Below are 24,691 nucleotides of genomic sequence, written 5' to 3' on the forward strand. Positions count from 1 at the left end.
TACGCAAAGCCAGGGAGGAAGGGCTTTGTCGGGGGAGCTTGGCGTAGGCGTCCACTTCGTCAGGGCCTCAGCTCTTGCCTGGTGATTCCTGTGGGCTGATGTACCCATCACGGGGCACAGAGTGGGACGCCTGCCATGCCGTCCTCCCTGCAAACCACAGCCAACGTCCAGGCCCCGCCTTTCACTCGAAGCTCAGTCCTTGTTCTGCCCGGGGGATCTGGTGCATCCTGCTGTGTCCAAGGCCCTTGCTATGGTCCCTGGAGTGGTCTCAGGGGCTGTGCCACACCGCAGGGGCCTCGGATGGCCCCCATGTCTCACTGAGCAGACAACCAATTTTCAGTATGCAGGTGACAAGCAAGAAGCGGCGTCACCCCTAAACCTTGAGTTTCTTTGCCAAGCAGGAAGCGGTGTCACCCCTAAACCTTGAAGTTCTCCAGTCCTGGGCGTCCCCACTGCCTCCTTCCGGGTCACGTGTTCACAGAGCTAGGGGAAGACCCAGAGACTCCAATGTATCCTCCAGGACCTGCAGATGGGCAGAGGCAGAGGCAAGTCCAGCACCCGTGCGGTGCAGTGGAGACCCAGAGATCAGGCCAGGTGCCTGCATCTGTGCCGGCTATGCCACCGCAGCAGCGCTGTCCCCAGACACCTGGAACCGTCTGCGTGCACAGGCTCGTGGCTGCCCTGGCGGAGGTGCCCCATGCACCCCCTCATCTGATGTCAGGTACACTCCTGCCCCAGGCCAGTGCTGTTGCAAAGCTGGAGTTTGTGTTCAGGCTGATTATCTTGAACTTAGGCTAATCTTCCACGAAGAGAGTCTCTATTATCTGATTCATTCATTAAGGGCCCATTTATGGCTCCCTGGTGAATGGGAGCCACTTGCGCCTGGGACCGTCCCTGCCCACTGCGGGTGAGGGAGGCCCCGTGTGCTGTGAACACAGGGGCCTGGGCAGGAGCAGGGGGGCAGGAAAGCAGGGGAGCCCCCGGAGCCCAGCCAGATGCAGAGAGCCCTCACCAGCCTGCCAGGAGCCTGCAGGCTGCACCGGGCTCCTAGGCTCTGAGGCTGGGAGTGCAGTGGCCGGGCCCTGGAGGAGGCTGGGCTGGCAGGTGTCATTCCCTCTCCCGGACTGTCTGGGACAGGAAGGCGGTGCATGTGAGCGCTTGGGCGCTTCATTCTGGAGAGCAGCAGCCTCTGGGGAAGAGCAAGCTCGGGCCCCAGCACTGGGGGGTCCAGAATGGCTGAACTCCTGGGCGCTGGTCCAGGGCTGCCTGCTGACACCTGGTCCCACATGGGGCGGGGCAACTCCATCCTTCCCTCCAAAAAATGAAATAGGCCCCAGGGCCCTCTGTAGGTGCAGGCCTCTGATGGTTCTTCCAGCCCACTCTGAGCCTGCAGGAGGCTGTGCAAACAGATGTGCATATGTGTGGATGCATGCACATGTGTGTGTGTGTCCCTGAGTGCCTGCATGTATTCCCACACGTGTGCCTGTGTGCTGCATGTGTGTGTATGAGCATGAGAAAATGGGAGAGGGACACATGGAAACAAACGGAGAGAGAAGGAGGAGTGTGTGAGTGCATGTGTGTGTGTGTGTGAGTACATGAGTGCCTGTGTGTCAGTGTGAGTGCATATGCGTGAGTGTGAGTGCATGCGTGCCTGTGTGTGAGTGCATGTGTGCCTGTGTGTGAATGTGAGTGCATGCGTGCCTGTGTGTATGCATGCATGCCGGTGAGTGTGAGTGTGAGGGCATGCGTGCCTGTGTATGAGAGCATGCATGCCTGTGTGTGAGTGCATGCGTGCCTGTGTGTGTGAGTGCATGCATGCCTGTGAGTGCGTGCGTGCCTGTGAGTGCATGTGTGCCTGTGAGAGTGCATGCGTGCCTGAGTGTGAGTGCATGCGTGCCTTGTGTGAGTGCATGCGTGCCTGTGAGTGTGTGAGTGCATGCGTGCCTGTGAGTGTGTGAGTGCATGTGTGCCTGTGTGTGAATGTGAGTGCATGTGTGCCTGTGCGTGTGATTGCATGCATGCCGGTGAGTGTGTGTGAGTGTGAGGGCATGCGTGCCTGTGTATGTGTGAGAGCATGCGTGCCTGTGAGTGCATGCGTGCCTGTGTGTGTGAGTGCATGCATGCCTGTGAGTGCGTGCGTGCCTGTGAGTGTGAGTGCATGCGTGCCTGTGTGAGTGCATGCGTGCCTGAGTGTGAGTGCATGCGTGCCTGTGTGTGAGTGCATGTGTGCCTGTGAGTGCATGCATGCCTGTGAGTGCATGCATGCCTGAGTGTGTGAGTGCATGCGTGCCTGTGTGAGTGCATGTGTGCCTGTGAGTGCATGTGTGCCTGAGTGTGTGAGTGCATGCGTGCCTGAGTGAGTGCATGTGTGCCTGTGAGTGCATGTGTGCCTGAGTGCATGAGTGCATGCGTGCCTGAGTGTGAGTGCATGCGTGCCTGTGAGTGTGAGTGCATGCATGCCTGAGTGTGAGAGTGTGTGTATCTGTTGAAGGGGGTGTGCACGTGCAGACAGTGAGAAAAGGCCTCCTCAGCAACTCGAGCCTCCTAGAGCCTCCCTGGTTGCCAGAGGGGCTGGGGCTGCTGCCTTGTCCAGCTCTCTCCTGCCCACTCCACTGTGCCTCTCCCTGTCCTGCCATCTGCCCTGGGGGACAGCAACTGCGCCTGGGGACCTTGATAACCAAGGAGCACTTTGCCGTTCCCGGCGCCTTCAGATACAGAATCTCACCTCACCCCCGTGCTCACTCCCTTCAGCCGGGCCACCCTAAGAGCAGCACAGAGCCTGCAGAGGCCCCTGGGCCTTCACCCGTGGTGTGGTCAGGAGGCCCGAGAGGCACCTGGCTCCATGCTGGTGCCCTGTGTCTCCTCTGACCACACACCAATCTGGTGCTCAGGAAGGCAGGGCATGCACTGCCAAAGCCGCGGCAGAGGGAGACCTGCCCCAGGGCGCCTGCGTGCCAACACGCACAGTGGTCTCTGTTTCGTTGTGACCACGGACACCCCCAAATTTATTAGCTTAGCTGTGAGGCTTCCTGACACAAAAACATAGCAGGTTTCTCCTGCCACATCCAGTTAGGTGCCTACGGGGTGTTAAATATCACGTGAAAGCAACCTTTCCTCTGACTTTTTGCTCCTGCTAACTTCACGCAGGTGGATTATTGGATATTTTCTTTCAACCTCTTGCTTCCCCATGCCAGGGGAACCTCACCCGTTTGAGCCAGCCGCCTCTGCCTGCTGCAGCAGCCCTGGCCGGGTCCTGGGAGCCTCACGCCAGGGGCTGCAGCTGTGCTTGCTCCCGGAGGCCTGAGCCGGCCCAGGCCCCCTTCCAAGTCTGCCCATTCCTTAGACGCCTTTCCTTTGCTCTAGGGTCTCCTTAAGGCTCCCTCCAGCCCTGTCACTGGATAGCAATTGTCTACACTACAGAGTCGGTTCCACAGGCAAGCAAGTCGATGCTAACCCCACCTACAGGCTCTCCCCAACTCCAGCCCACATGACTCCCTTGGGGCGCCTGTCTCCCCTCATCCCTGTGCTCCAGTTAAACTAAACCTTGTCCTCCCCCCGCCTCCCCCCCGTGGCCTGGCCCCTGCTCTGGGCTCCGCCCACACCCCACCCTTGGACGACCTCCCTCCTCTTGCTCTGTTGGTCAAAATCTTACCTGACCTCCAAGACTCAAGCCTGGGGCCATCTGCAGTGCCTTCCCGCTCACCACAGCCTGGGGCATGGTTTCAGCAAGGACTAGTGTGTGTGTGTGTGCGTGTGTGTGTGTGTGTGTGTATGTGTAGTGGTGGGGGGGTGGCAGGGGGTGCGGACAAAGGCAGGGCCTGTGTGGTGTGCTTGACTGGCTCGGGTTTCCTGGAAATGCTTCCAGAATCCTGCAGGGATGCTCTGGTGCTCCTGCCAGCCTGGAGGTCGTGTCCTCGGCACACCCTGCCCTGCTGACTGCTGGGCCGGGGACAGAGACAGCTCAGCCCTGCTCAGGGGCTGGACCAGCACCTGCAGGCCCTGGACGGAGCCCAGAGAAGGAAGGACATGGTCCAGCGGAAATGGGGCCTCACACACACCTGGATGTACACACAGGGTTCATCTGCTCTATCCTTCGCCGGCCTGAGGAGGCCATACATGTTATGAACACGCATCTTAAAATCATGCAACACATTGAAAAACAAGGACTTAAAATGAGCTCAGCTGATGTCCTTGCCACGACACCGCTCCTCTTTGGACGGTCCCACCTCTCCACCTATCATTGTCATTCACGATTTCTCCATGAGCTGAGGGTCTGTCATCACGTGGGCAATGCTTCTGAGTCCAGGTCTGCGCCAGAGCAGTGAGTGGAAATCCGAGGGGGGCCTTGAAATGACCGCGTCACTGTCGCAAAGACAGAAGGAGCAAGGGGTGCTCTGAGCTGCCTGAACGTCTCACCTGGGGAGAGTTTGGACAGAACTTCGAAAACCCCTCATTCTTCCATTCAATTATTTGGGCATTTGGTACCTTCCTACACGTTGGTGGGTTCAGTTCGAATCATGAAGGCTTTTAGGGGAAGGCAGCTGCCTGCAGAACCCACTCTTGGTTTTCTGATGATGTTAGAAGGAGCAGCGGCTCTCAGGGGACTCCCCCTTCTTAAAGCCCAGAGCGGGTCTGGCCGACGCCCGAGAACCTTTGGGCAAAGTCCACTCCCTTCCTTCCCTAGCAGGAAACTGGAGCCGAAGCTCCTGCTCAGGGCTGCTCTGGTGTCCTGCGGGATCCCACCTCCAGAATCCTCTTGGGAAAAGACATTTTGCTTCCAAGTATTTCTTCATAAAGCTGAGGCCCTGCATCTTGGAAGATGGTTCCCCTGCCACCTACCACTAGGTCTCTCCTCCTCCCCTTAGCCTCCCCTTCTCCCCCAGCCTCTCCCCATCTGTCCCCTCTACCCCTCAAATTGCCCTCCCCTCCCCCACTTCTTCCCTCTGCCCCACTGTTCAAGGTCCCTTCCAGCTGGGACTTCCCCAGGGGTAAATTAAAGGGTGTGGTGGTTCCCCCCTGGGCCTGGCTGCTCTTCACAGTGTGACCCTGGGTAAAGGTCCGTTTGGTGGCTCCGATGGGAGAAACTTCCCAGGCGGGCATCACCTCCATGGAGGCGACAGTACGAAAGGGGTGTGACTGCCCCCAGAGCAAGGGTTTCCCTAGAGGGACCCCAAAAAGCTGGCAGGAAGGTGGCAAGGGTGAGGAGGTGGTGGGGAGCCCCTGCCTCAGTCGCACCAGGTGGAGGGGTTCAAGGCAGCTCCCAGCTTCTGCTCTGTTGTTAACTGTTTTCCCGCCCCCCCCCCCCCCGCTTTGCCCCCTCCGTCCCATCTGTCCCTATGCTGGAGGCCTGGGAGCAAGGCCTGAACCCAGTGAGAGACCACTGTGGGGGTGCCTAGGTCATGGAGAAACTGTGGGCCAGCCAGATGTCTATGGGGTGGGGGGTGAGGCTCAATTTCCTTTAATCCGCCATTCTTCTGATGGGGCAGGCTGCCCATCTACCAGGAAACCTGCAGGGTCCTTGCACCGGGAGGGGATGGATCAGGGAGACCTGGCTGCTTCCCTGCCTTCTGCTATTCCCTTTATGGGGGGTGGGGGGAGAGACAGAGAGGGAGGAAGAGAGACAGAGAGATTATTCTAGACAGAGAGAGTAAGGGAGAGGGGGAGAAAGAGGAGAGGGAGAGAGGGGAGCAGAGTGGAGTTGGAGGGAGACGGTGAGGGACTGGGAGACCGGGATGGGGAGAGAGAGGGAGGCCGGGCTGTCTCGTCAGCAGCAGGCGTGCCCAGGGAAACGCAGGTGGCATACATCGCATGCATAATCTCAGGAGACGGCCACTTTAAATCTTAATTGGTTGCCTTTTAAATATCATTTAAGGGCTGGCTTCCCTGCCTCTCTCTCTAGTTAAGAAGGTGTCGTGTCAAACTCTATTACCTTGCTGGATGTCTCTCCCTTAAGTTAAAAAAAAAAAAAGAAAAAAAAGAAAAAAAAGAAAAAAAAAATGGAATCATCAGCCGCGGTTTCAGAGGTCGATAAAGCTTTTAGATTTGGAGACGTTTTCCGGGAGCCCATTTCCTGCGGCTAAGAGTTGTTAATGGAGCTTAAGGAATTATCTTAGGCCGGGCGGCCGGGAGAGCCGTATATTTCCCGCGCCTGTTCCCTTGTCGAGCCTGAATATGCTGCTGTCAGACTCGCTTAATGAAAAGTAACGCACCGCTGATTACAGTTTTATTTGGGCTCTATGTAAAGAGCGCCGTTAATTTAGCATCCCCTCCTTGGTGTGTTTGAATTCGCCACGCCTGAATAACTGAGCGCGCCGGCCCTGCCGGCCTCCCGGCGCCTTCCCAGCCCTTCTCTGACAATCTCCCTGGGAGCCCAGTCGCCCGCCCCGACCCTTCCCTGTCACGCCCCCGCCCCACTGACATCGACCTCCCTGGCGCGTCCACTCAGACACCTAAAATTCACCCCCTCCGTGTCACCTCTTTGCAGACGCCCCCACCCCCACCCCGCTCCGACTTCGGGATTGTCCTGCCTGACACCTCCCCACCCCACAAGATCAGCCAGAGGGTGTTTGGGGGTGCCTAAGGCAAACCGGCTGGACTGTGCCCCAAGGGAAGGGTGTGGGGGAAGCGCCCAGCGAGGGGATGCCATTTCCTGCGCGTCCCCTTAGAATGTGGCTGAATCCGCCTCCCCACCTGACGTCTTTATTTAACACAATCTCGCAGCTTATTCAAATAAGCCAGCTTTGTCAGCCAGTTCCACCAAGATCCGGGGGCTCCAGCGAGATGGAATTCCTATGGCCAGGGCCACGGGGAGGGGCTGGGGTCCCGAGGGCAGCAAGCTTGGCTGGCGGCAGGAGCCCTGGGTCCTCCCCAGGAGAGGGACCCAGAGCCCAGACCAAGTCCAACCCGCCAACCTGCGCCACCCATGCGCGCACTGGGGGCTGCAGAGCCCCGCCAGGCTGCCCGCGGCCGGGAGCGTAAGGCCGGGCTCCACGCCTCGATTTTCAGTGTCCGCAGCCCCTACCCCGCCTATCTGCGACGCAAGGCGAAACCTTGTTTTTGCGGAAAATGCCTGGCTTTGTCTAGGGCTGGGGTGGGGGCGTCTGGGCAGCCACCCTCGGCCACATTAAAATTCCTGGCGCCCCAGCCTCGGGCCTCAACGCTCTCCCCCGAGACGCCACTTTCGCTATTACTGTCAAGTACCCTTGACTCTTTATTTTTGCCCTTTTATCTATTACAACTAATTCGAGTTCTTTTGCCCTTTTCAGTCTAAGACGTGGGCTTTCTGCAAAGCCTCCCCCTGCCAGCGAGCTCTCGGAGCGCGGAGCCTTTAGAAATTGAGGGGTTTACTGTCAAAATGAAAATTTCACTTCAAATTATCTTGGCTGATGCTCGCTCGCCAGGCCGGGGGCTCCCGCCGCAGCCTTTTGACAGGCGCATGAGCGGCGAGCTTCCGAACCTCGATAATATCATCTCGAGCGCGAAAGTCAATACGGTGACAGCGCGCGGCCGGATACAATCCAATTACGCTCGGCTGCCCGGGCGCTCCTGGGGCTCGGGGTCCGGCGGCCGAGGGTCCCCCTCAGGGCCCGGTCCAGGCCCTGTCGCCAGGGTTCAGGGCAGGCCCCACCACGCGGGGGACTTTGGTGGCCCTGGGGTCCCCACGAGGCCGCAGTCCGGGTCCGCCCAGCCCCAGGCTCCTAGAGGAAAGCCGAGCCTAGTGAGTCCCTCCAAGGCCGCCCGCCCGCAAGACAGTCCTGAGGGTTGGCGTCTCCGGCTATCCTGTCCCAGGCAAGGGCCTGTGGTCGCCTCCTCGCCGCCCCCGGGCCGCTCCCGTAGTCCTTGGGACACCTGGGCCTTTGATGAGCCCAGCAGGGCTTCGGGCGGAGGGCTCGGGGTGGGGGGTGGGGGGCGAGAGGAGAGGCCTCAAGTCCCCCAGGCGCCTGCGGGGGATGCGGAACCGCCTCCGCCGCGGGGATGGGGAGGGGAGCCCGGATTTCTGAGCGTAGCCACGGCTTGGCCGGGTCCCCCGAGCCCCGGATCGCTCCGCGGGTTCCTTCCACACGCCCTTCCCGCCCTGCCCCCAGGCCTTTCCTCCCAGTCCCGCCTCCGGTCGGCGGCCTATGAAGCTCTGAGCATTTCCCCCCGCGGAGCCGCGGCTCGCCGGCTTTCCGATCAGAGCTGATTGCGGAGCGGCGGGTCCCTGGAAATAGGAGAGCCGAGGTTAGGAGGTGGCTGAGACGGCAGAGGCGTGGAGGCCGCCCTAACTCCTGCCTAGGACGGGCAGAGGCCGCTAACAGAGAAAAGCAACGATGGGCTCCCACGCCCCCCGCCCACCCCGGGACACGGCTCTGGGAATTTAGAAAGTTTAAAATCTAATCAAAGAAATCCCTATTTTTTCAAACTTCTGGAGTTGGGTGATGGAAAGTACGAGTTTTGGGTCTCACACCCACTTCTATTAGGGAGCTCAGCAGAACCTCAAACTCTACAGCGACGGTTCTTTTAAAAGTGGCTTAAAGTCTTGGGTTGAACCAGCTGCTTTTGGGGAGTGGAGTCTGGGTCAGTTCCTGCTCCCCACTCCTTCCCTCCCGGATTAGCACCGCTTTCCCTCGGGAATTCTCAAATCCCCTGGTTTTAAGTGTGTTCATTTTGCAATACAAACACCATCACTCGGTTTTATTGGTTTTGTTATATTAGCCTCTGAAGCAGGCAATTATTGGTGTGAACATACATCTTAAAAAGCATCATATTATGGAGTCAAGAGTGTGCAAGAGTCAACTCAGTGCAAGTGCTGTTGGTGAGCATTACGTGCTGAGGATGACATAGGAGGCCCGACAGGCCCAGGAGGCCTCACGTCCAGGGGACAGCAGACCACGCTTCAGAACGGAACCGCCTTCTCCATGTAAACTTTTGACGTAAACTTTATGCTTCAGGGTATCTGGCCTCTTCTGCTCCGAGAGCCTCTCCTTCCGCGTCCCAAATTTGGGAACGGCCCGGTCGGGCTCAGGCCCAGGCGGTGGAGGCCCCGGCGTGGCGGCGCCGGGCTTGTCCATGTTCCCAGGAGTCCAAGTTCAGAAGCCCCCTCTCCAGTGGGTTGGCGGCTTCGCGGTGGCCGCGCTAGTCTTCCTCTGGAAACTCAGTAAAAACAGTCGGCGCCGTCCGCCCGGGTGCGGGTTCCCTCCCGGGCTCGGGACCCGCCCGCCTCAGGCGCAGAAGGGTTTGCCGCCGGCCTTGGGCAGGGCGAGCAGCTCCCTGGCGGCGCCTGCAGCTGGGGCGTCCTGGGGCACGGCAGGCGGAAAGGCGCGGGCCAGGGGTGCAGTCAGCACGTTCGCGCCCGCCCCCAGCGAGCGTCCCAGAGGCCCGGGGTCCAGGAGGGCGCCCTTGGCGGTGGCCCAGGCCTGGTTCAAAGTGCTGTGCCTGAGGATGGGGTCGTGGAAGACCCCGTCCACCCAGTTTCTGAGACTGGTTACCGGGGAGTCCTGGTGCCTGTCCAGGGCGCCAGAGTGGGGAAGGGCCACAGACGGGGACGTGGCGGGCGCGGAGGACACAGCCGCAGGGGCCGCGGGACCTTGGCGCTTGAGCATGCACGACGGAAACTCAGTCTGGCTCAGGGAGGAGGTGGCGGCGGCGGCGGCGGCGGTGGCTGTGTGGGCCAGGGACCAGATGCGCGGCTTAGCCTCCAGGCCTGCCGACGCCCCCGCCGGCACAAACCCCAGCTTGGCCTCGCAGACCTGAGGGCCGCCCGGCAGTGGCTCCGGCCCGGCCGCCGCGCTGCGGAGACAGCTCCGGGCCCTCTCCAGGTCCTCGTCCAGAGCAGCTCCGCCACCCGCGGCCAGAGACATCCGGAGCGCGCCTGAGGCCTCCTTGACCGGGCCGTCGGGCGCGGCGGGGACGCGCTCCAGACCGCCGTCCAGGGAGTGGAAGGGCGGCTTCAGCTCGCACGCCGGCGGCTCTGCTTCCAGCGGGTCGAAGTCGTCCAAGTCACTAAGCTCCAGCTCCTTCTCCTCTTTGCCCACGGGCTCTGCGGGAGAGAATGCGTGGCCAGTGGAGGGAGAGGGTTGGTAGGTGAATCAGACCCCCTGTCCCCGTCCACCATTATGAGGCCTGATCCCGACGCTAGGAAAAGCACTCGGGGCCTTTCTTCGCGTCTCCCATTTCCTCCAGAGGCCACCAGGTCACAAACTGGCAACACTGGGGCCTCCAATGGGGGAGGGGGGTGTCTATTTTTTTTTTTTTTTTTTGAGACGGAGTCTCGCTGTCGCCCAGGCTGGAGTGCAGTGGCGCGATCTCGGATCACTGCAAACTCCGCCTCCAGGGTTCACGCCATTCTCCTGCCTCAGCCTCCCCAGTAGCTGGGACTACAGGCGCCCGCCACCACGCCCGGCTAACTTTTTGTATTTCTAGTAGAAACGGGTTTCACCGTGTTAGCCAGGATGGTCTCAATCTCCTGACCTCGTGATCCGCCCGCCTCTGCCTTCCAAAGCGCTGGGATTACAGGCGTGAGCCACCGCGCCCGGCCGACTATTTTTATACGTGATTTGAGTTCCTTTAAATGCGCAGGGGTCACGACCACAGTCCCCACATTGGTAGCCTGAGGCAGAACCGGTTTGCACGGTGACCGCCTAGGCATGGGGCTCGGCGTTTGGGACCCCCAAGACGTCCTAGAACCGCAGAGAAGGCACTGTGCCTGCACTCCAGGGCCTCAGCCCCCAGTGACAACCTCCCAACCCACCTGCGTTCTTGGAGCTCTTGAGGGGCTCCTCCCGCGCCTCCTCCTCGCCCCCCTCCTCCTCCTCGCCCTCCGCGTAGGGCCGCTTCTCGTCTGCGCACTTGTTCCGCGGCGGCCACGTCATCTTGTTCTCCTTCTTGAGGCGCCGGCGCGCGTTGGCGAACCAGGTGGAGACCTGTGTGAGGGTCATCTTGGTGATGATGGCCAGCATGATCTTCTCGCCCTTGGTGGGGTAGGGGTTCTTGCGGTGCTCCTGCAGCCAGGCCTTGAGCGTGCTGGTGGTCTCGCGCGTGGCGTTCTTGCGCCGCGTGCCGCTGTCCATGGTTCCATACCTGGAGACAGGCTCTGCAATGGGCTCAGGCTGGGCCCTCTGGGCCCCGGGCATCGCGGGCATAGGGGTGGGGGTCGGCCAGGGGCATGCCAGGATGGGCTTTGCTTCCCCGTCATGGGGTTGTGGTCATGGTCATAAGGCCCAGGTAGGACCCGAGCCCCAACCAGGTGCCGCTGCCTGCTGGCACTTGTCTTCTGTGGCCAAAGGGCAAAGATTATATTTGACTAAACTTACAGGGAGCCTGGGCTCCTTCCCAAGCCAGAGAGGTCCAGGCCAATTCCTTTATGGGGATGACCACCTAGCCGTTTGATCCTCAAACCATAAAAAGGTATAGACATGTAAGCCCACACCCTGAGATGTAACACCTGTGGCAGGAAGGGTCATTACTGCCCAGGAGGAGAAAGCACCCAAGAGGCCTAAGTGTACTTTCTTTGGATAAATTTGTAGTGGTTGCATTGAGGAAAGTGGGGCATCCTGTCCAAAAGTGGGACAGGAGAGAAAGGAGGGCCACCAGGGGTTCCCCACTGTTCCCACTGTAGGGGCAGTGTGGACACTCGGAAGGAGGTGCCCGGAGTCTGCAGAGCGGGCTGCCCCGTGAACTGGGCCTTCCAGATTCGACTTCCCTGAAAGCTGCTGCACATTGAGGACTTCTGGGGCCCAACAACGTGGGGGACGGGGAGACTGGGGAGCATTTTAACCGTGGCTATGCAGGAGCAGGTGGGACAGGAGGCTGGACCCGACAGACCACAGACTCAGGTCATGCCTGACCTAGGAGTGTCTCTCTTCCTGCCTCCCGCCTTCCAGAAAGGGGGCATGATGGTGGAGGGGAGTTGGTGGCTGACAGTGCAGAGGGCCCGTGGGGCTAGCGCTGGTTAGGAGGGGTGGGTCCTCACCTGTCATAGGGGTACTGGCCCAGAGCCGGCTCATAAGGGTAGTAGGCGGCAGCGGCTGGCGCCAGGCCCCCATGCGCAGATCCCGAACCGTCCTTGGAATCAAAGCTGTTCTGTGGGAGCCAAGAGTCTGGGGTCGCAGTTTCCAGGGAGGCGACCCCACTCCAGCCTCTCTCCTAGGAGCCCCCCACTCCCAAAGGCTTGGCAAGGATTCCTGGGCAGCCCTACGCCCCGGCAGGAAGGAGCTGATTTCCCGCTTGCTTTAAAACCTGGTCTCGCAAACGTGAAGTGGGGATGTTCTGAGTTGCAGAAGCAGTGTGTGGTGGGGCCGCGGGGAGGTAGGGTGTGGGGAGCGGGGATGTGGAGTAGGAGGAAGGTGGAGGGAAGCGAGAAAGAACTGGGGGCCGGCAATAGGGGGCAGCTGGGAGAAGGAGTGGGGATTGGAAGGGCTGGGGATGCCCTGGGATGCACTCAAGTGGGGAGGAAAAAGGGGTGGGGAAAGGGGAGGGGCTGCTGAGCGAGGGGATGGAAGCCAGGAGGGGAGAAGGGAGGAGAGAAATGGGGAGGCGCAAGGGGTGGGGGAGGAGCAAGGGTGGGGGAGGAGCAAGGGTGGGGGAGGAGCAAGGAGGGGGAGGAACAAGGAGGGGGCGAAAGCAGGGGAGAGGGAGGAAGAGGGAGATAGGAAGGATGAGTCAGAGAGGGGCTGGGAGGACAGGAAGAGGGAGGCCAGGAGCCTGAAGGAGGCGGGGAGAGGAGAATGGGGTCAGGGAATGAGGGAGGGAAATCTACCAGGAGGGAAGAAGCGGGAAACACACGCAGACCGAATCTGCCAGCTGATGAGGATTTAGTAGGGAACCAAAAACAAGAAACGCAGTGGCCACCTGCCGGGTCACCCGTCCCAGGGGGTGGGGGTGGGGTTCTGAGGGTCTCGGCTGGGAGGCGCAAAGTTGAAGGCAGCCAAGGTGAGCGCCTCCCCTCTGTGACAGTCCGGGGACCCGGACTGGTGCGCCTACTGGGGCAAAAGTGGGCTTGGCAAATCGAGGGCCAGGGGCAGGGCAAGGGCTAGGGATGCCCCCCTTACCAGCGAGTAGAAGGCGGACGCCTCCGAGCCGTAGGTCACGTAGTTGCCATAGCCCTGCGATCCGCCATAGGGACCCCCATAGACGCCCAGCGCCGCGGCCGAGTTGAGCTCGTGGCGCGCGGTGGCCAACAGCCGGCTCTCGTAGACCGGGCAGTAGACCGGCGCCTGGGCCGAGGCGGCGGGCCCGGAGTCCGCCAGCGTGCGGCCGCCGGACTCGCAGCACGTGCTCAGGGAGTTGGTGGCCATCAGGAACTGCAGAGAGAGGCCGCGAGGACTGGCGGGAAGCCGGGCTGGAGGCTGGGGCCCTGGGCCTTGCCAATCCCGCGCGCCGCCCACGAGGGCGTGCCCCGAGTCCCCCGGGGCCTCCAGCAGTCCACACCAGGCTGCTCGCCCCTTTCCACTAGCTTGCGCGCGTCTGGCCTCCTCCGCCACGTGGGGCCCAGCTGAGCACCTACACCCTTCCCGGGAGGGTTTCCAAGGCCTCTGACGCCATTTGCGCGCCAAGCCTTCCCCAGGGGCTCCTTGGGGTCCTAGGACTCCCCTGGGGCACAGCCTGAGCCTTGTGGTTCAAACATCAGGGAACCCGGGCCCGGCCCGTCGGATTTTCTTAGCGCCTCGGCCTTTCCCCGGGGGTTTGGGGAGCAGGGGTTGGGCGTGAGGGGCGCGCGACCCAGGCCTTGCTAGCTCGGAAGCCGCAGGCAGTCGTAGGTCGGACACTACCCCCCCGCGTCCCCGCCCCATCCGCCCTACCGGCACCTGCGGTGGCCTGGGCGGGGCGGGGCTCCGCTTACCTGGGGAGCCGAGGAGTAGGGGTATCCAAACTGCGGGTAGGACATGGCGGGCGCTGCCCTGGGCGGACGGGCGGGGCCTGCAGGGTTCTGCGCGCTGGGGCCGGCGTGGCGCGGCCACTGCTCCGGAGCTGCAGGCTTCTAGGCGCTGGGAGGGCGAAGCAGGAGAGCCGGTTAGTCCATCCCTGCGCTCCGCAAACTTTTCTAACCGGGTAACAAAGTGAGCTGCGGTGGCCGCAGCGATTCCTTTAACTTCGCATTCCGGAGGCTCGAGGGGGCTCTGGGACCGAGCGGCCTCGCAGCGGCGACAGAAATACATATTTTACGAAAAAGAAAAAAAAAAACGAGTCGCGCGAACCCGTCAAGTCAGATGTGCGCGGCTTGAAGCGGCGGAGGCTCTGACGTCAGCCCCACCTCGCGCAGCCGGGCCTGGCCGCAGACTCGCCGGTCACTCGCCGGCGGCTCAGGCCGGGAGGGGCCAGGACAGTCCCGGCCGCGCGGTGGACGGAGGGGCCATTCCTCCGGGCGTTAGCAAATAAATTCCATCCGAGTCAATATCGCCCAGCGAACGGTGTTTCTCTTTAGTCACCCGAGAACGAGAGGCACTTTTAATTAGAAATTAATTAATGAGCAGCTGCTCCTTCCCGCCCCACTGTAATCATTCGTCTCAATTACAAATGAGACCTATGAAAGGACACGCTGAAGATGTAATCAACAGTTAAAATTAGCCCGGCGCTGCGCGGGCGGCCGGCCCGGCCTCGCGCTGGCGCGCTCTGCTCCGAGTGGCAGGAAGGGGCTCGCAGGCGCCCCGCACGCGTCTCGTCACTATTGTTTAATCGGGAATCAGCAACGCCTCCCGCCGGTTTCCACCCTACGCCGGAATGGACTTTCAGAACCCACTGCGGCCGCAAGACAGCCCGCAAGAGCCGGTCAAAATGCCCTCAGGTGCGTGGGGGCTTCGGGGCCTTAGTTAGAGCCCGACACCCTGAGACTGGCGGCCCGAGGGCTGTAGGGCCGCCCCGGGCGCGCGCCCACCGGCTTTGCACCTCTGGGCAGCCGAGTGTCGCGGAGAACGCCCCATCTTCTCCACCGCGGTCTTTTAAGTTCCCGCTCAGCCCACCGCCCCCGCCTCGCCTCCCAGACTTTCCTCCCCGGTCGCCTTTCCGCCGGCCGTGCTCCGCCGGCTTCCCCCTGCCCCTCGCGGCTAAGCCGGGGACTGCCGGGCGGCCCTGCGCGCTCGGAAGAGCAAGTTCCTCAACCCAGGCCCCGGCCCCTCCCGCTAAGCTCGCCCCTCCCGGCGCCCCGCAGGGCTGGCTGCGAGGGAGGGGGCGTTGGGTGCCTGGCGGAGGCGCCCTCCCCTGTCCATTTTGCCCAGCTTTCTGTCTGGGGCGCACGGAGCAATCGGAAGAGGGGACCGAGCGCCCACCCCAGGATTCCCTCAGCCAGTACCCTCCCTGGGACCTTGCCCAAGTTCAAAGCGGAGGCCAGTGAGCAGGCGGCAAGGGGGCGCCCGGGCCATCCCGAACCCGTTCCCCGCCTTCTGCGCCATCACCCTCCGGGACCGGGACTCGCCCCGGTTGCCCTCGCCCCCTGGGCCGGCCTCCCGTGGTAAGTTGGGAAGGAAGCCGTGCAGGGCAGCGTTGTGCAGACTTGCTCAGAAAGATTCCTGGGTTCAGACCTGTGAATCGCCCCAGGGTCACCCTCTAATTAATGATGACGTCCTCGCCCTCTCCCCAGCTGCAAGCCTGCCTCCCAGAAACGAAATCTGCCCGCTCTTCTGACAGCTCGGTTGAAGGTGATTGATGACTATCTGGAGACCACAGTACACATCATATAATATCTGCTGCGTAATTGCTTTAATTTACAGATGAAAATACGAGTTCTCCGATCGCGTTGGACCGGAGCGGGCCACGTCCGAGCTGCTTGCAGAGGGAAACCATCGGAAATAATGAATAGCCGCTCCATGCAAATTATTCAGACAGTTTAGCGTCGGTAGCCGCGAGAAATATATAAAGAACACGAGTCAAATGACATTAATAATTGTTTCTGAATTCTGTATTGATTTCGCGGCAGGCCGTGTTTCTTTCTTTCTCACCTGAATCGCTAATATCACCTTCCTGTAAATAATAAGAAACTAGCCACCGGGGTTTCTCGCTAGAAATGAATCTCTCAACCCCTTTCCCTCGCCTCCTGCTCCTCCCCTCCCCCACCCTCCTTCCTCCCCTCTCCCACCCTCCCTCTTCCCCACTCCTTGCAGTTTCCTGGCTTTTCCTGAGCATCCTTCTACTTCCCATTATTTATTGTTTACAAACTACTCGCTCTCTCCAGGTAATGAGGCCCGGCTGAAGGAGGGGCGTGAGCCCAGCCGGGCCAAGGGCTGGGACGGGGAGTAGAGACCCCCAGAGGGGAGGCATTCAGCTGTGGCTTGTCCTTTCCTCACCTATACTCGGGGACCTGGCCTCGGCGACTGTGAGCGCTCAGCCGGCTGAGGGGGAGAGCCAGGGCCCAGGGGCCCAGCCACCTACGCCCTGCACCTCTGGGCTCTAGTGCAACAGCTCAGCCCACCCAGACCTGAGGCTGGTGCATTTCCTTCCTTCCAGACCCGGCGGGGCTTAACTGGAGCCGAAGCCCCAGAACAGGCGGCCATTCATCTTCTGAGCAGAGTCTGGGAGAAGCAGCCTCCACTTCCCAGGGCAGCCAGTACGTGGGGGCCCTTTCGGGGGCTTCCTTTGACCACCACCGCCACCTTCTCCTGTTCTCTTTTGCCTTTCCAGCCTGTGTGCATAAATCGACGCTCCAGTCCCCACCAGCGGGCGACCCTTTCTCCCTGACCCAGAAACCTGGCCTCTGAATCGGCTTTCCCAGGCCGCCGCACACACACGCTCCACTTCCTGCCCGCCAGCAGGCCCCAGCGCCTGGGGTCCGGGCCCAGTCACAGTCACCCTGTTTCGGGAAGCTCGCAACTGCCCAGGAGGCCTCCTGACCCGCCCGGCCTCACCCAGGCCCCACTACTCATTCCAGGACACAGGGTCAATCCAGCCTGTGGATTGGCGACCACCGGGACATCTCACTGAAACCCTGTAGCCTGGCCTAGGCCCGCCTGCCCAAACCGGGGATCACTGGGCCACCCTTCTCCCATAGATAATACTGGAATATTTTCCAAGTGCCTTCACCAAAAGGCCAAGCCTGGAGCGGAGGCACCCAGTGTCCCTTTCACCAACGATAGGACGCTCAGCATCTCAGGTATCAGCTGAACGCGTCTGCATAGACTCGGAGTGCTGAGCCTTCCTCCCTCTAGGGACCCCCGGTACTAAATACACCCGTGAGTAGGTGGGCCAGAAGTCAGCCGGCTCCCGGAGTACACAGCACCGGCTCAGCTTCGGGGAGATGAGGTGCTCCCGCTGGCCTGGAGCGCTCCGAAGCAGCGGAGGACCAGGGCCGGAGCAGGCCGCAGGGGAGGCAGGGGATGGTCAGCCCCTAACGCGAAGCGCAGGCGGGTCGCCTATTTTGACGGGGTTACTGTTGGCCGTCGGAACCATGGAAGGCCTCCGGGGAGACAGGCCGGGCCCTGACCCTTCTTCGGCCAGCCTAGCCCTGGTGCTTCAGGAGTTACCCTGGGGGCCACCAGTTCCCCGCACCAAGAGCTCGTCCGGAGGGAGCTCCTTCCAGCCCAGAGAAGTTGACTCCAGCCAAAGGCGAAGCCGGGAGCCGGGGGCACCAGGTAAGGGCCTTTCTTTCTGAGGCCTGGGGCCAGAGACCTTGGGGGCGCCTGTGCCCGCCCACCGCTCGGGACACCCGGCTGGGGTGGGTCTGAGAGGCCTCACGGTCGCTGACGCCGCACTGGCGAACCTGGAGGTTGGCAGGTCATTTCCTCACAGCCCCGAGGCCCCCTCGGAGCCAGTGGTAGGAGAAGGAGCCACGGGGACAAGCGTTGAATCTCTGGATTCCCAACCGCCCTGCATGGGGGCCCGCGGCCCTCTCCCTCCTCTCTCCCGCTGCGCCCCCGCCGCTTGCTCCCTGGGTACGGCCTGAGGCTGGACGGAGGGCAGTCCGGGCGTCCAGGGCTCAGGCCTGGCCACTCCGAGCCCCCCACCCCCAACCCCGCGCCGGCCCGCGCACCCTGCTTCCCGCAACTTGCAGCAAACGCAGCGGCCTCTGGAGAGCCTAGCGGCGGGTAGCAAACTTTGTCCCCTTAAGCGCAAGAGCAATCCTCGCAAAGTTTGTGCGGCGGAGCCCACTCCCTACCTGAGCTGGGGAAGCTCCCGCCCGCGCCGTGTGGCTGCCGGGGCCGCGGGGAGCAGCTCGCAGCCCGGGACGCACCGGGGAGTCGCCGCAACCGCCGCCGCCCGCGCCCCTCGGTGGCCGCGCGGAGCCTCCGCCTCCTCGGAAGGGGGGAGGGGTCTCGGAACCCCGGGGCGGGGGCGGGAGCGGGGGACCTCACCTACCTGCGGTGGCGCTGGGCCACTCCCGGCAGCCCGCGAGGGCTCCGCGCGGAAGCTCGGCGCGCGCGCTCCAGCGGGGAGCCGGCGACAACTAATGGAGACATTTCCAGGCGGAGCACCTGGCGAGCGGAGCGCGCCGGCGTCCCCAGGCGCCGCGGTCGTCAGCCGAGCCCGCACCGGCGTGACGTGGGCGAGCGAGCGCGCTGCTCCCACCCGGCCGCCCATTAACGCTTTCTCCCGTGGGCGCCGCGCTCTTGCCAACTTTCCCCTCCGTCCGGTCTGCGCGCGGCGCGCCGGGTGCAGGAGCTGGGGTGAGGGCGCCCCGGGTGCCAGCAGGGGCGCCGGGAGCTGTTTGGGCGGGGACGTAGGGCTCCGGGAGGTCACACAGCCCTAACAGGACAGTGGGAAGGCGCGCGAGCCAGATTTGGCCAAACGCTAAGCTCGCTGCGGCCTCGGGCCCTCGGCCCACGGGGCCCCTCTCCCCGTTTGGGCTGCCCCACCCAGGGACGCTTGGGCCGGGCGCGAAGAGCCCGGAAATAGCCACCCTTGTCGTCGGCCCGGTTTCCCTCCGAGGTCTTAGTATTTCCCCCCTCCCCCACCCCCCAAGGCCTGTGGAGGGCGAGGCTGCTGCTCCAGCCAACCCTCGGAATTGGCTGCAGGGCGCTCAGGTCCTGCCTTTCTTCCCCTGCCCCTCTCCCAAGCCCCTCCGTGCTAAGCGGCCCAGTTCTGGGTTCTCTCCTGGTGCCCACGCTAGTCCCTACCCGGCTCACTCTCAAAACAGCAGGCTGTGGCAGGGGCAAAGCCTAGGTGTGGGCACCAGGACCCGGGCAAGTGGGTGCGAATGGACCACAGTGATAAGCCGCCCGAGGACCAATGAGTCTGTGACCTGCCCGGGCTAAGGGGGGCATGCCCTGGTGGGGAGCCTGGTCCCAGCCGCCAGGGTTAGGGGAGGGCATGGGGGCTGGACCTCTGGCCTGGGGTCAGACTAGGGCTGGAGGGTCTTCCGCTTCTGCAGCCTGAGGCCAGGACCCAGTCAGGGAAGGTGCGCCTGCATGCAGCTTGCCCTGCCCCTCCCTCAGGGAGCTGGGGGGCCCCTACCCTGCCCCCGCCCCCTCGCCCCCGCAGCCGGGCACAGGTCTGTTTGTCATCCACAGAGCCGCTGCTCTGCAGAGGTCAAGACAGGCCCGGAAGGGAAGCTGGAGCAGCAGGTGACCGGCTGCCCAGGTCAGAGCCAGAAGGGACTGGAGGATGATGCAGCCCCAGGGCTCCTGGGGAATGAAGGAACTAGGGCCCTGAGAGGGCCACTCTCCCAGGCACTGGCCTGGCTGGGGCTGCAGACGCGCCTCCTGGTTCCCATGCTGCCCCCATTAGTGGCGATGTGCGGGGCAGGGCAGCCTCACTCCTACCTGGAGGATGTCCTTTTGGGCAGTGCCATGGGGTATTTGGGGCAATCCTCACATATATTTGCTTCCTTCCTTTATTCTACCCTCCTCCTCCATCATTTTTACTTCAAAGAACCATGAACTTGTTTCTTGTCATCTGTGGTCATGCAATGACATTTGAGATTTGTTGACTTGGACAATCTCTGAAAAAGTTATTTGCATCGTTTTCTTCAGCTCTCTCTGTAGCTGCAGGAAAGGGAACAGGCCTCTGCTTGCCTCCCCATTGCACAGGGAACCATCCTTGTCTGCAAGCCTTGCTCATCCTTCTTTTCCTCCACCCGTGGGGCTTCCACGGGGAAAGAAGAGGGCCCAGAGTGTCCAGCCCAGGTGCTGCATGGAGAGCTCCAGGGGCTCCCCCGGGAAGGACGAGGCTTTGGTCTCTGGCCTGCTCTGGCAGCAGGGAGGTGGAGTGGGCCATGAGGCATGGTGTGGACCGTGCGTGTGAGTCACCGGTGCAGCCCACGGGCGGACTCTGGGGCACAAGGAAGGGGGCTCTGGTTCTAGGTTTCTACCCTCCAGCTTGCTTCAAAGCCTGGGGGACAGATGGGCGGGAGCGAGCGGGTGTGCCCTCCGTGTCAGATGGAATCGTCCTCCTTGGGAGGTGGGGAGAGCGTCTTCAATTCCAGCCAGAAGGAAGTTGAGGCCCAGCAGGCTCCACCCCGGAAGGGAGAGGAGGCCCCTCCGTGCCGCACTGTTGATCTTGGCAGGCCCTTCGGGACCAACAGGGACAGTGCGTCAGGACTGCCTGCAAGCTCATGTGGACTTAGGTTCTTGTTAAGGCTCAGTGTAAGCAAAGCGTATGTGCCTTTCCAACCTGACTTCACGCAATGAACTCCTTTCATAGGCCCTGCGGCCTCTTCAACAGCAGCAACAGTGGCTAAGAGGCCCTGAAGCCTACAGATGAGGAGCTCAGGGTCACCACCCGCCAGAAAGGGCTCGCTGCTAGGATCTTCGTAGCTCAGAGACTGTCAGGCATCCTCTGAAACAACCCCGCCTCCCATCCCTAGCGAGGCTCCATGTGTGACTTTGTCCCCTTCCCTGGAGGGCAGGGCCAGCTGTGTCCTCCCCCACCTTGGTGCTCCATCCTCAGCACAGGTCCTCTGCACACTGCCAGGCCTGACCTTACCCTGATTTCATGACTCAAGCGACCATGGGCATCTGCAGCTGCCCTCTGCCCCTCAGCCCTTGACCTTGAGGGCAGGGGAGCTGCCCCCACCCTCCTGCTGAGTTTCCAGGCCCTCCTGGGCTGGCGCTCTGAGGAAAGGATGGAAATTCCCAGGTCTTGGCCAGGAGGCCTGGCAGGGAACATCTGTCTGGGGCCTCCAAACGAGCAATCAATCCAGAAAGTCTGTCTGCAGCCTGGGCCACCCCTGCAGGGGAGTGTCCTCCAGGGCCGGCTGTGCCTGGCCTCGGCTCCGTATCCTGCTCCCCCCATGGATCCTCTTTCAATCCCTCTTTTGTTCTTCCTGCTGGCAGGGCCCCCAGAGTGCAATCTGAAATAGAAGTCTTTGTGCCCCCAGGGCTTGGCCATGCTGCCGCCTCCTCCTCCTCACCTGGATGCTGCTGTAACATGCACAGGCATCTGGGGTGGAGAACGCCATCCAGGATTGTCCTGAGGCGTGGTCCTAACGTGGCCCCCGGTGCCTGTTGTCACCCAGAGCCCCACAACCTCATCTTCTCCACCCTTTTCAGAGACCCAGGAGGGGAAGGAGGCCCTTCCCCAGGCCAAGGGGGAGGCCTGGGAAACCTGTCTGAAGTGAGGATGGTCTCCAAAGCATCCCTGGGCACTAGTTCACAGAGATGCTCTTGTCCTTGGAAGGCTGGTCCTGACAGCAGAAGGGCAGTGTTTGCAGGATGTAGCTCCCCAGGGGTGTGGCGTGGACAGCAGTGTCTTTCATCTCTGGAAGCTCCCTGAGCTCCTGGCTGCTTCAGGGGGTCCCCAGCCTTGGGGCCCAGCCAGTGCTGCAGGGGCAGCCTCCCTTGTACAGCACAAGGGCAGACACAGTGAGTTTCTTTCCCAAGCAGAGTGGCATCTGGGTGGAGACGGCGCTGTGTGGCCAAGGATCAGTGGTGCGCATGGCTGCTGCAGAGTGACCACCAGTGGCTAGCCAGGGGTGGAAGCTTGAGCCCTTTCACTCTCCTTCTCCTGCTGTCCTGTCCTTGTGAGGCTGGAATGAGGCCAAGGGAGCAAAAGTTGAGAAGTTATTTATTTCTCCTCTTTTCAGGATGAAGAAACGGTGTCCATAATACTGAAATGCATCAGCAATTTTAAGAAGGCCTCATTATTAAAAGCGAAAGGCTATTAGTTCCAGCAGTGTCTGCAGTCTGTATATTTAAATTTGAAATGTTTACCTGGCACAACCTCAAATCATGAGAACCCCAGCTAGAAGAGACATCCACATGAGATTAAGTTATTTTAAATTGTAGAAAAAGGCAGCAGTATGTACGACTGCCAAGTGACTTGAATATTGTTTTGAATTATTTGATGTAGCATTAAGAAAACCTTCAGTAGGTAGAGAAGAAATGTATAAGTATATCTTAAATGCAATTACTCTTTGCATATTGCTATATGTGGTAGGAACCTCAAAAATACCGAACTATAGATGTAGGAGAGGCCCTGAAACCTGGGAGCTAATGGGGTCTCCTGCCTGGAATTTGCAGGGAGGTTACATTCCTGAAATGAGAATGTATGAGAAACAGCAGAAATGAGAAACAGCATCGCTGCTTCCTGAGGGCTGTTACTGACATGAACGATTCTCTAGTACTTGGATGCAAAATGTGCTTTAATAAATAGAAGGTGACAAGACACCATGTAGCATCTTCATGGGTCAGTACGTAAACAGGAGAGAAGAAGAGGCGGAGCCCTCCTAAGGGTGACCTCCGTCAGCCCCAGGACCTTGGGCCTGGGTGCCGCCCTCAGGCCGAGTTCTCTGATACTAGTCCTGTCCTGCCACAGCACGGCATTGTGACTTCTTCCCTCTACTCCCCAGCAGGGCTTTGGGGAGGTCCGTGATACTCACCTCCACTTCTGTGATGCCCAGAAAGAGACAGGAAGTGAGGGAACACGAGTGCACGTTGAAGCACCACGTTTTGTCGTTTGCGTTGAGGAGCTGGCCTCTGTCTGCACCTGGCTGCCCTTTGAGCCTGGGCGTGCTCCCTTTAAGGGCTCATCCAGGAACATGTGCCAGCGACCCAAAGACGGTCCTAAAAATTAAAGCGCGCTCCCTGGTCTCACAGACACCTGGGGAGCATTCCTTATCCTAAGTTAAACCTCAGTGCTGGCGGTGGCAGCGCGCCTGCAGTGACCAGTATAGTGCACCAATCATTTAATTACCGTGGCAGTAAATCTTGCATGAATATCCTCCAGGAGTTAGCTGATTTTTATATAAAAAAATTTCAGAGTATTTCTTGAAATTCAATTAATTGAAGGCCCCAGATAAAAGGAACACTTGTTAATGGCTATAAAATAACCCTGAGGGAGGAGACGGAGCGCAGAGCCTGACTTCAAAGTGTGGCAGAAATACTTACTGTCTTACTTTAAAAGTATTCAGATCAATGAATCAGTTAAAATTACTTATACGCTTAGCAACCTTTTCATTGACTGTTTGAAAATGACAGAAAGAGAAGCTTTTATTGTCCATGATATGAAAGCTCCGGAGGAGAAACTGTAGTTTTGCCACTTGGTCAGGAGCAGCATCAGGACCAGACCTGGAGGCTCAGGGCTTTGTGAAGTGGGAACGCCTCTTCCCTTTCCTGCTAGGAGGTTGTAGGAGGGTCCTGGGGCTGTCACAACAAAGAATCACACCTGGAGGCTTTGGCAGCAGAGCCTGGTGTTCTCCCAGTCCTGGCGGCCAGAGGTGTGAGATCCAGGTGTGGAGAGGGCTGGTGCCTCTGAGTCTAAGGCTGGGACAGAGCCTCGGCTTTTGGCCAAAGCCATTCAACAAGTCTGTCTTCTGCCATGGTGGCTGCCGGCAGACTGTGGAGTTCCTAGTGGGTGCATCTCCCCAGCCCCTGCCTGCATCGTCGCAGGGCCTTGCCCCTGTGTGTGTCTCTGTGTCCATACTTCCCTGTTTTATAAGGACCCAGTCATCTTGGTTTGAGGCCCATCCTTCTGCAGTAGGACCCCATCCTAACGGATGACATCTGCAGTGACCTTGTTTCCAAATAAGGTCTCATTCTGATGAAATGGGGTTAGGACTTCAACCCATGAGTTTTTGGGGGACACAATTCAACTCAGAACAGAAAAGTCCCCTGTGATGCCACCTCTGAGGCAGAGTCCATGTTTTTGGCTTGAACTCCCTTTGTCCCTGACTTCCCAAGGGCCCCCAGCATCCCGGCGAGCCCCGCACAGCCCCGTGGGTAGTGAGGCCCAGCATGCTCTCCTCCTTCCTTTCTTTCTGTTCTATCGCTGTCCGACACGCTGCACGGTTGATTGGCTGTCCTTGCCTCCCTCCTCTGCTGAATGAATGCTCCCTGAGGGCTGTGTGTTGCATTTCCCCGGGACAGTGCCCTGTACCACTTAGTGGGCGCTCAGTGACCATCGCATGAAGGAGGAAGTGTATGTGGCATCTCCAGGAAATGAGAGCAAAAAAGAAAGAAGCAGCCGCACCTCCGTAAGGCAGAGACTCTCGGGAGTCATGGATGGGGAGCCTGAGACTGTTCATTCAACAGGTGTCTATGGAGTGTGTGCATGTCCTGGGCACTCCCGCTGCCTCTTGGATACATCGATGAAGGGACAGTAAGCAGGAGCTCATGGGCTCTCAAAAGAGACATGTAATACTATCAGCACCGTGAGCGAGTGAATGGGCTGAGCACCTCAGCGGCTGGATGAACGAGCGATGCCTGGCATCAGCTGTCTGTGGCTGCACAGCAATCTAGCCTCACCACACAGCACAGGCACATCCACCTGTGTCCTGCTTGACGTCCTGGGCCCCGTGCTCTCTACCCAGCCTATTCTCTAGATTCTGTCCATCCCTGCACAAGCTGGTGGG

The 24,691-nt window shown here is 60.5% G+C and overlaps 1 protein-coding gene and 2 long non-coding RNA genes across 8 annotated transcripts; 2 read left to right on the forward strand and 1 right to left on the reverse strand.

Moving 5' to 3' along the window:
- Positions 1–8,644: 8,644 nt before the first annotated feature.
- On the reverse strand, positions 8,645–18,431 carry IRX4 (iroquois homeobox 4). 6 transcript variants are annotated; one of them, XM_054684152.1, is made up of 7 exons: positions 18,262–18,379; positions 13,820–13,964; positions 13,029–13,280; positions 11,951–12,060; positions 11,292–11,369; positions 10,730–11,058; positions 8,645–10,018 (listed from the first exon to the last, which is right to left on the reverse strand). In XM_054684152.1, the coding sequence occupies exons 2-7, from the start codon at positions 13,862–13,864 to the stop codon at positions 9,201–9,203; spliced, it is 1,632 nt and encodes a 543-aa protein (XP_054540127.1). In that variant the 5' UTR covers positions 13,865–13,964; positions 18,262–18,379; the 3' UTR covers positions 8,645–9,200. The 6 variants fall into 6 exon arrangements, with proteins under 6 accessions (XP_054540127.1, XP_016808405.3, XP_054540129.1 ...); XM_016952916.3 differs by lacking the exon at positions 18,262–18,379 and adding an exon at positions 18,062–18,182; XM_054684154.1 differs by lacking the exon at positions 18,262–18,379 and adding an exon at positions 17,666–17,913.
- LOC107974598 (uncharacterized) lies at positions 14,548–15,856 on the forward strand. The gene is made up of 2 exons (XR_001717420.3): positions 14,548–14,761; positions 15,684–15,856. It is a non-coding gene; the product is annotated as an uncharacterized LOC107974598 (long non-coding RNA).
- An 11-nt stretch (positions 18,432–18,442) lies between the features above and the next one.
- On the forward strand, positions 18,443–22,506 carry LOC134810046 (uncharacterized). Its single transcript, XR_010157121.1, has 3 exons — positions 18,443–19,300; positions 19,413–19,482; positions 21,926–22,506. It is a non-coding gene; the product is annotated as an uncharacterized LOC134810046 (long non-coding RNA).
- The last annotated feature ends 2,185 nt before the right edge of the window (positions 22,507–24,691 follow it).

This window comes from Pan troglodytes, chromosome 4, assembly GCF_028858775.2.
Source record: "Pan troglodytes isolate AG18354 chromosome 4, NHGRI_mPanTro3-v2.0_pri, whole genome shotgun sequence".
In the NCBI taxonomy this organism is placed as follows: domain Eukaryota; kingdom Metazoa; phylum Chordata; class Mammalia; order Primates; family Hominidae; genus Pan; species Pan troglodytes.

Bases quoted from the DNA above. Each gene is read 5' to 3' on its own strand.
- IRX4 (XM_054684152.1), bottom strand. From the start codon at position 13,864: ATGTCCTACCCGCAGTTTGGATACCCCTACTCCTCGGCTCCCCAG. The intron at 13,281-13,819 runs GTAAGCGGAGCC...CTCTCTCTGCAG, and splicing joins CCTACTCCTCGGCTCCCCAG to TTCCTGATGGCCACCAACTC. The intron at 10,019-10,729 runs GTGGGTTGGGAG...TCTCTCCCGCAG, and splicing joins CAAGAGCTCCAAGAACGCAG to AGCCCGTGGGCAAAGAGGAG.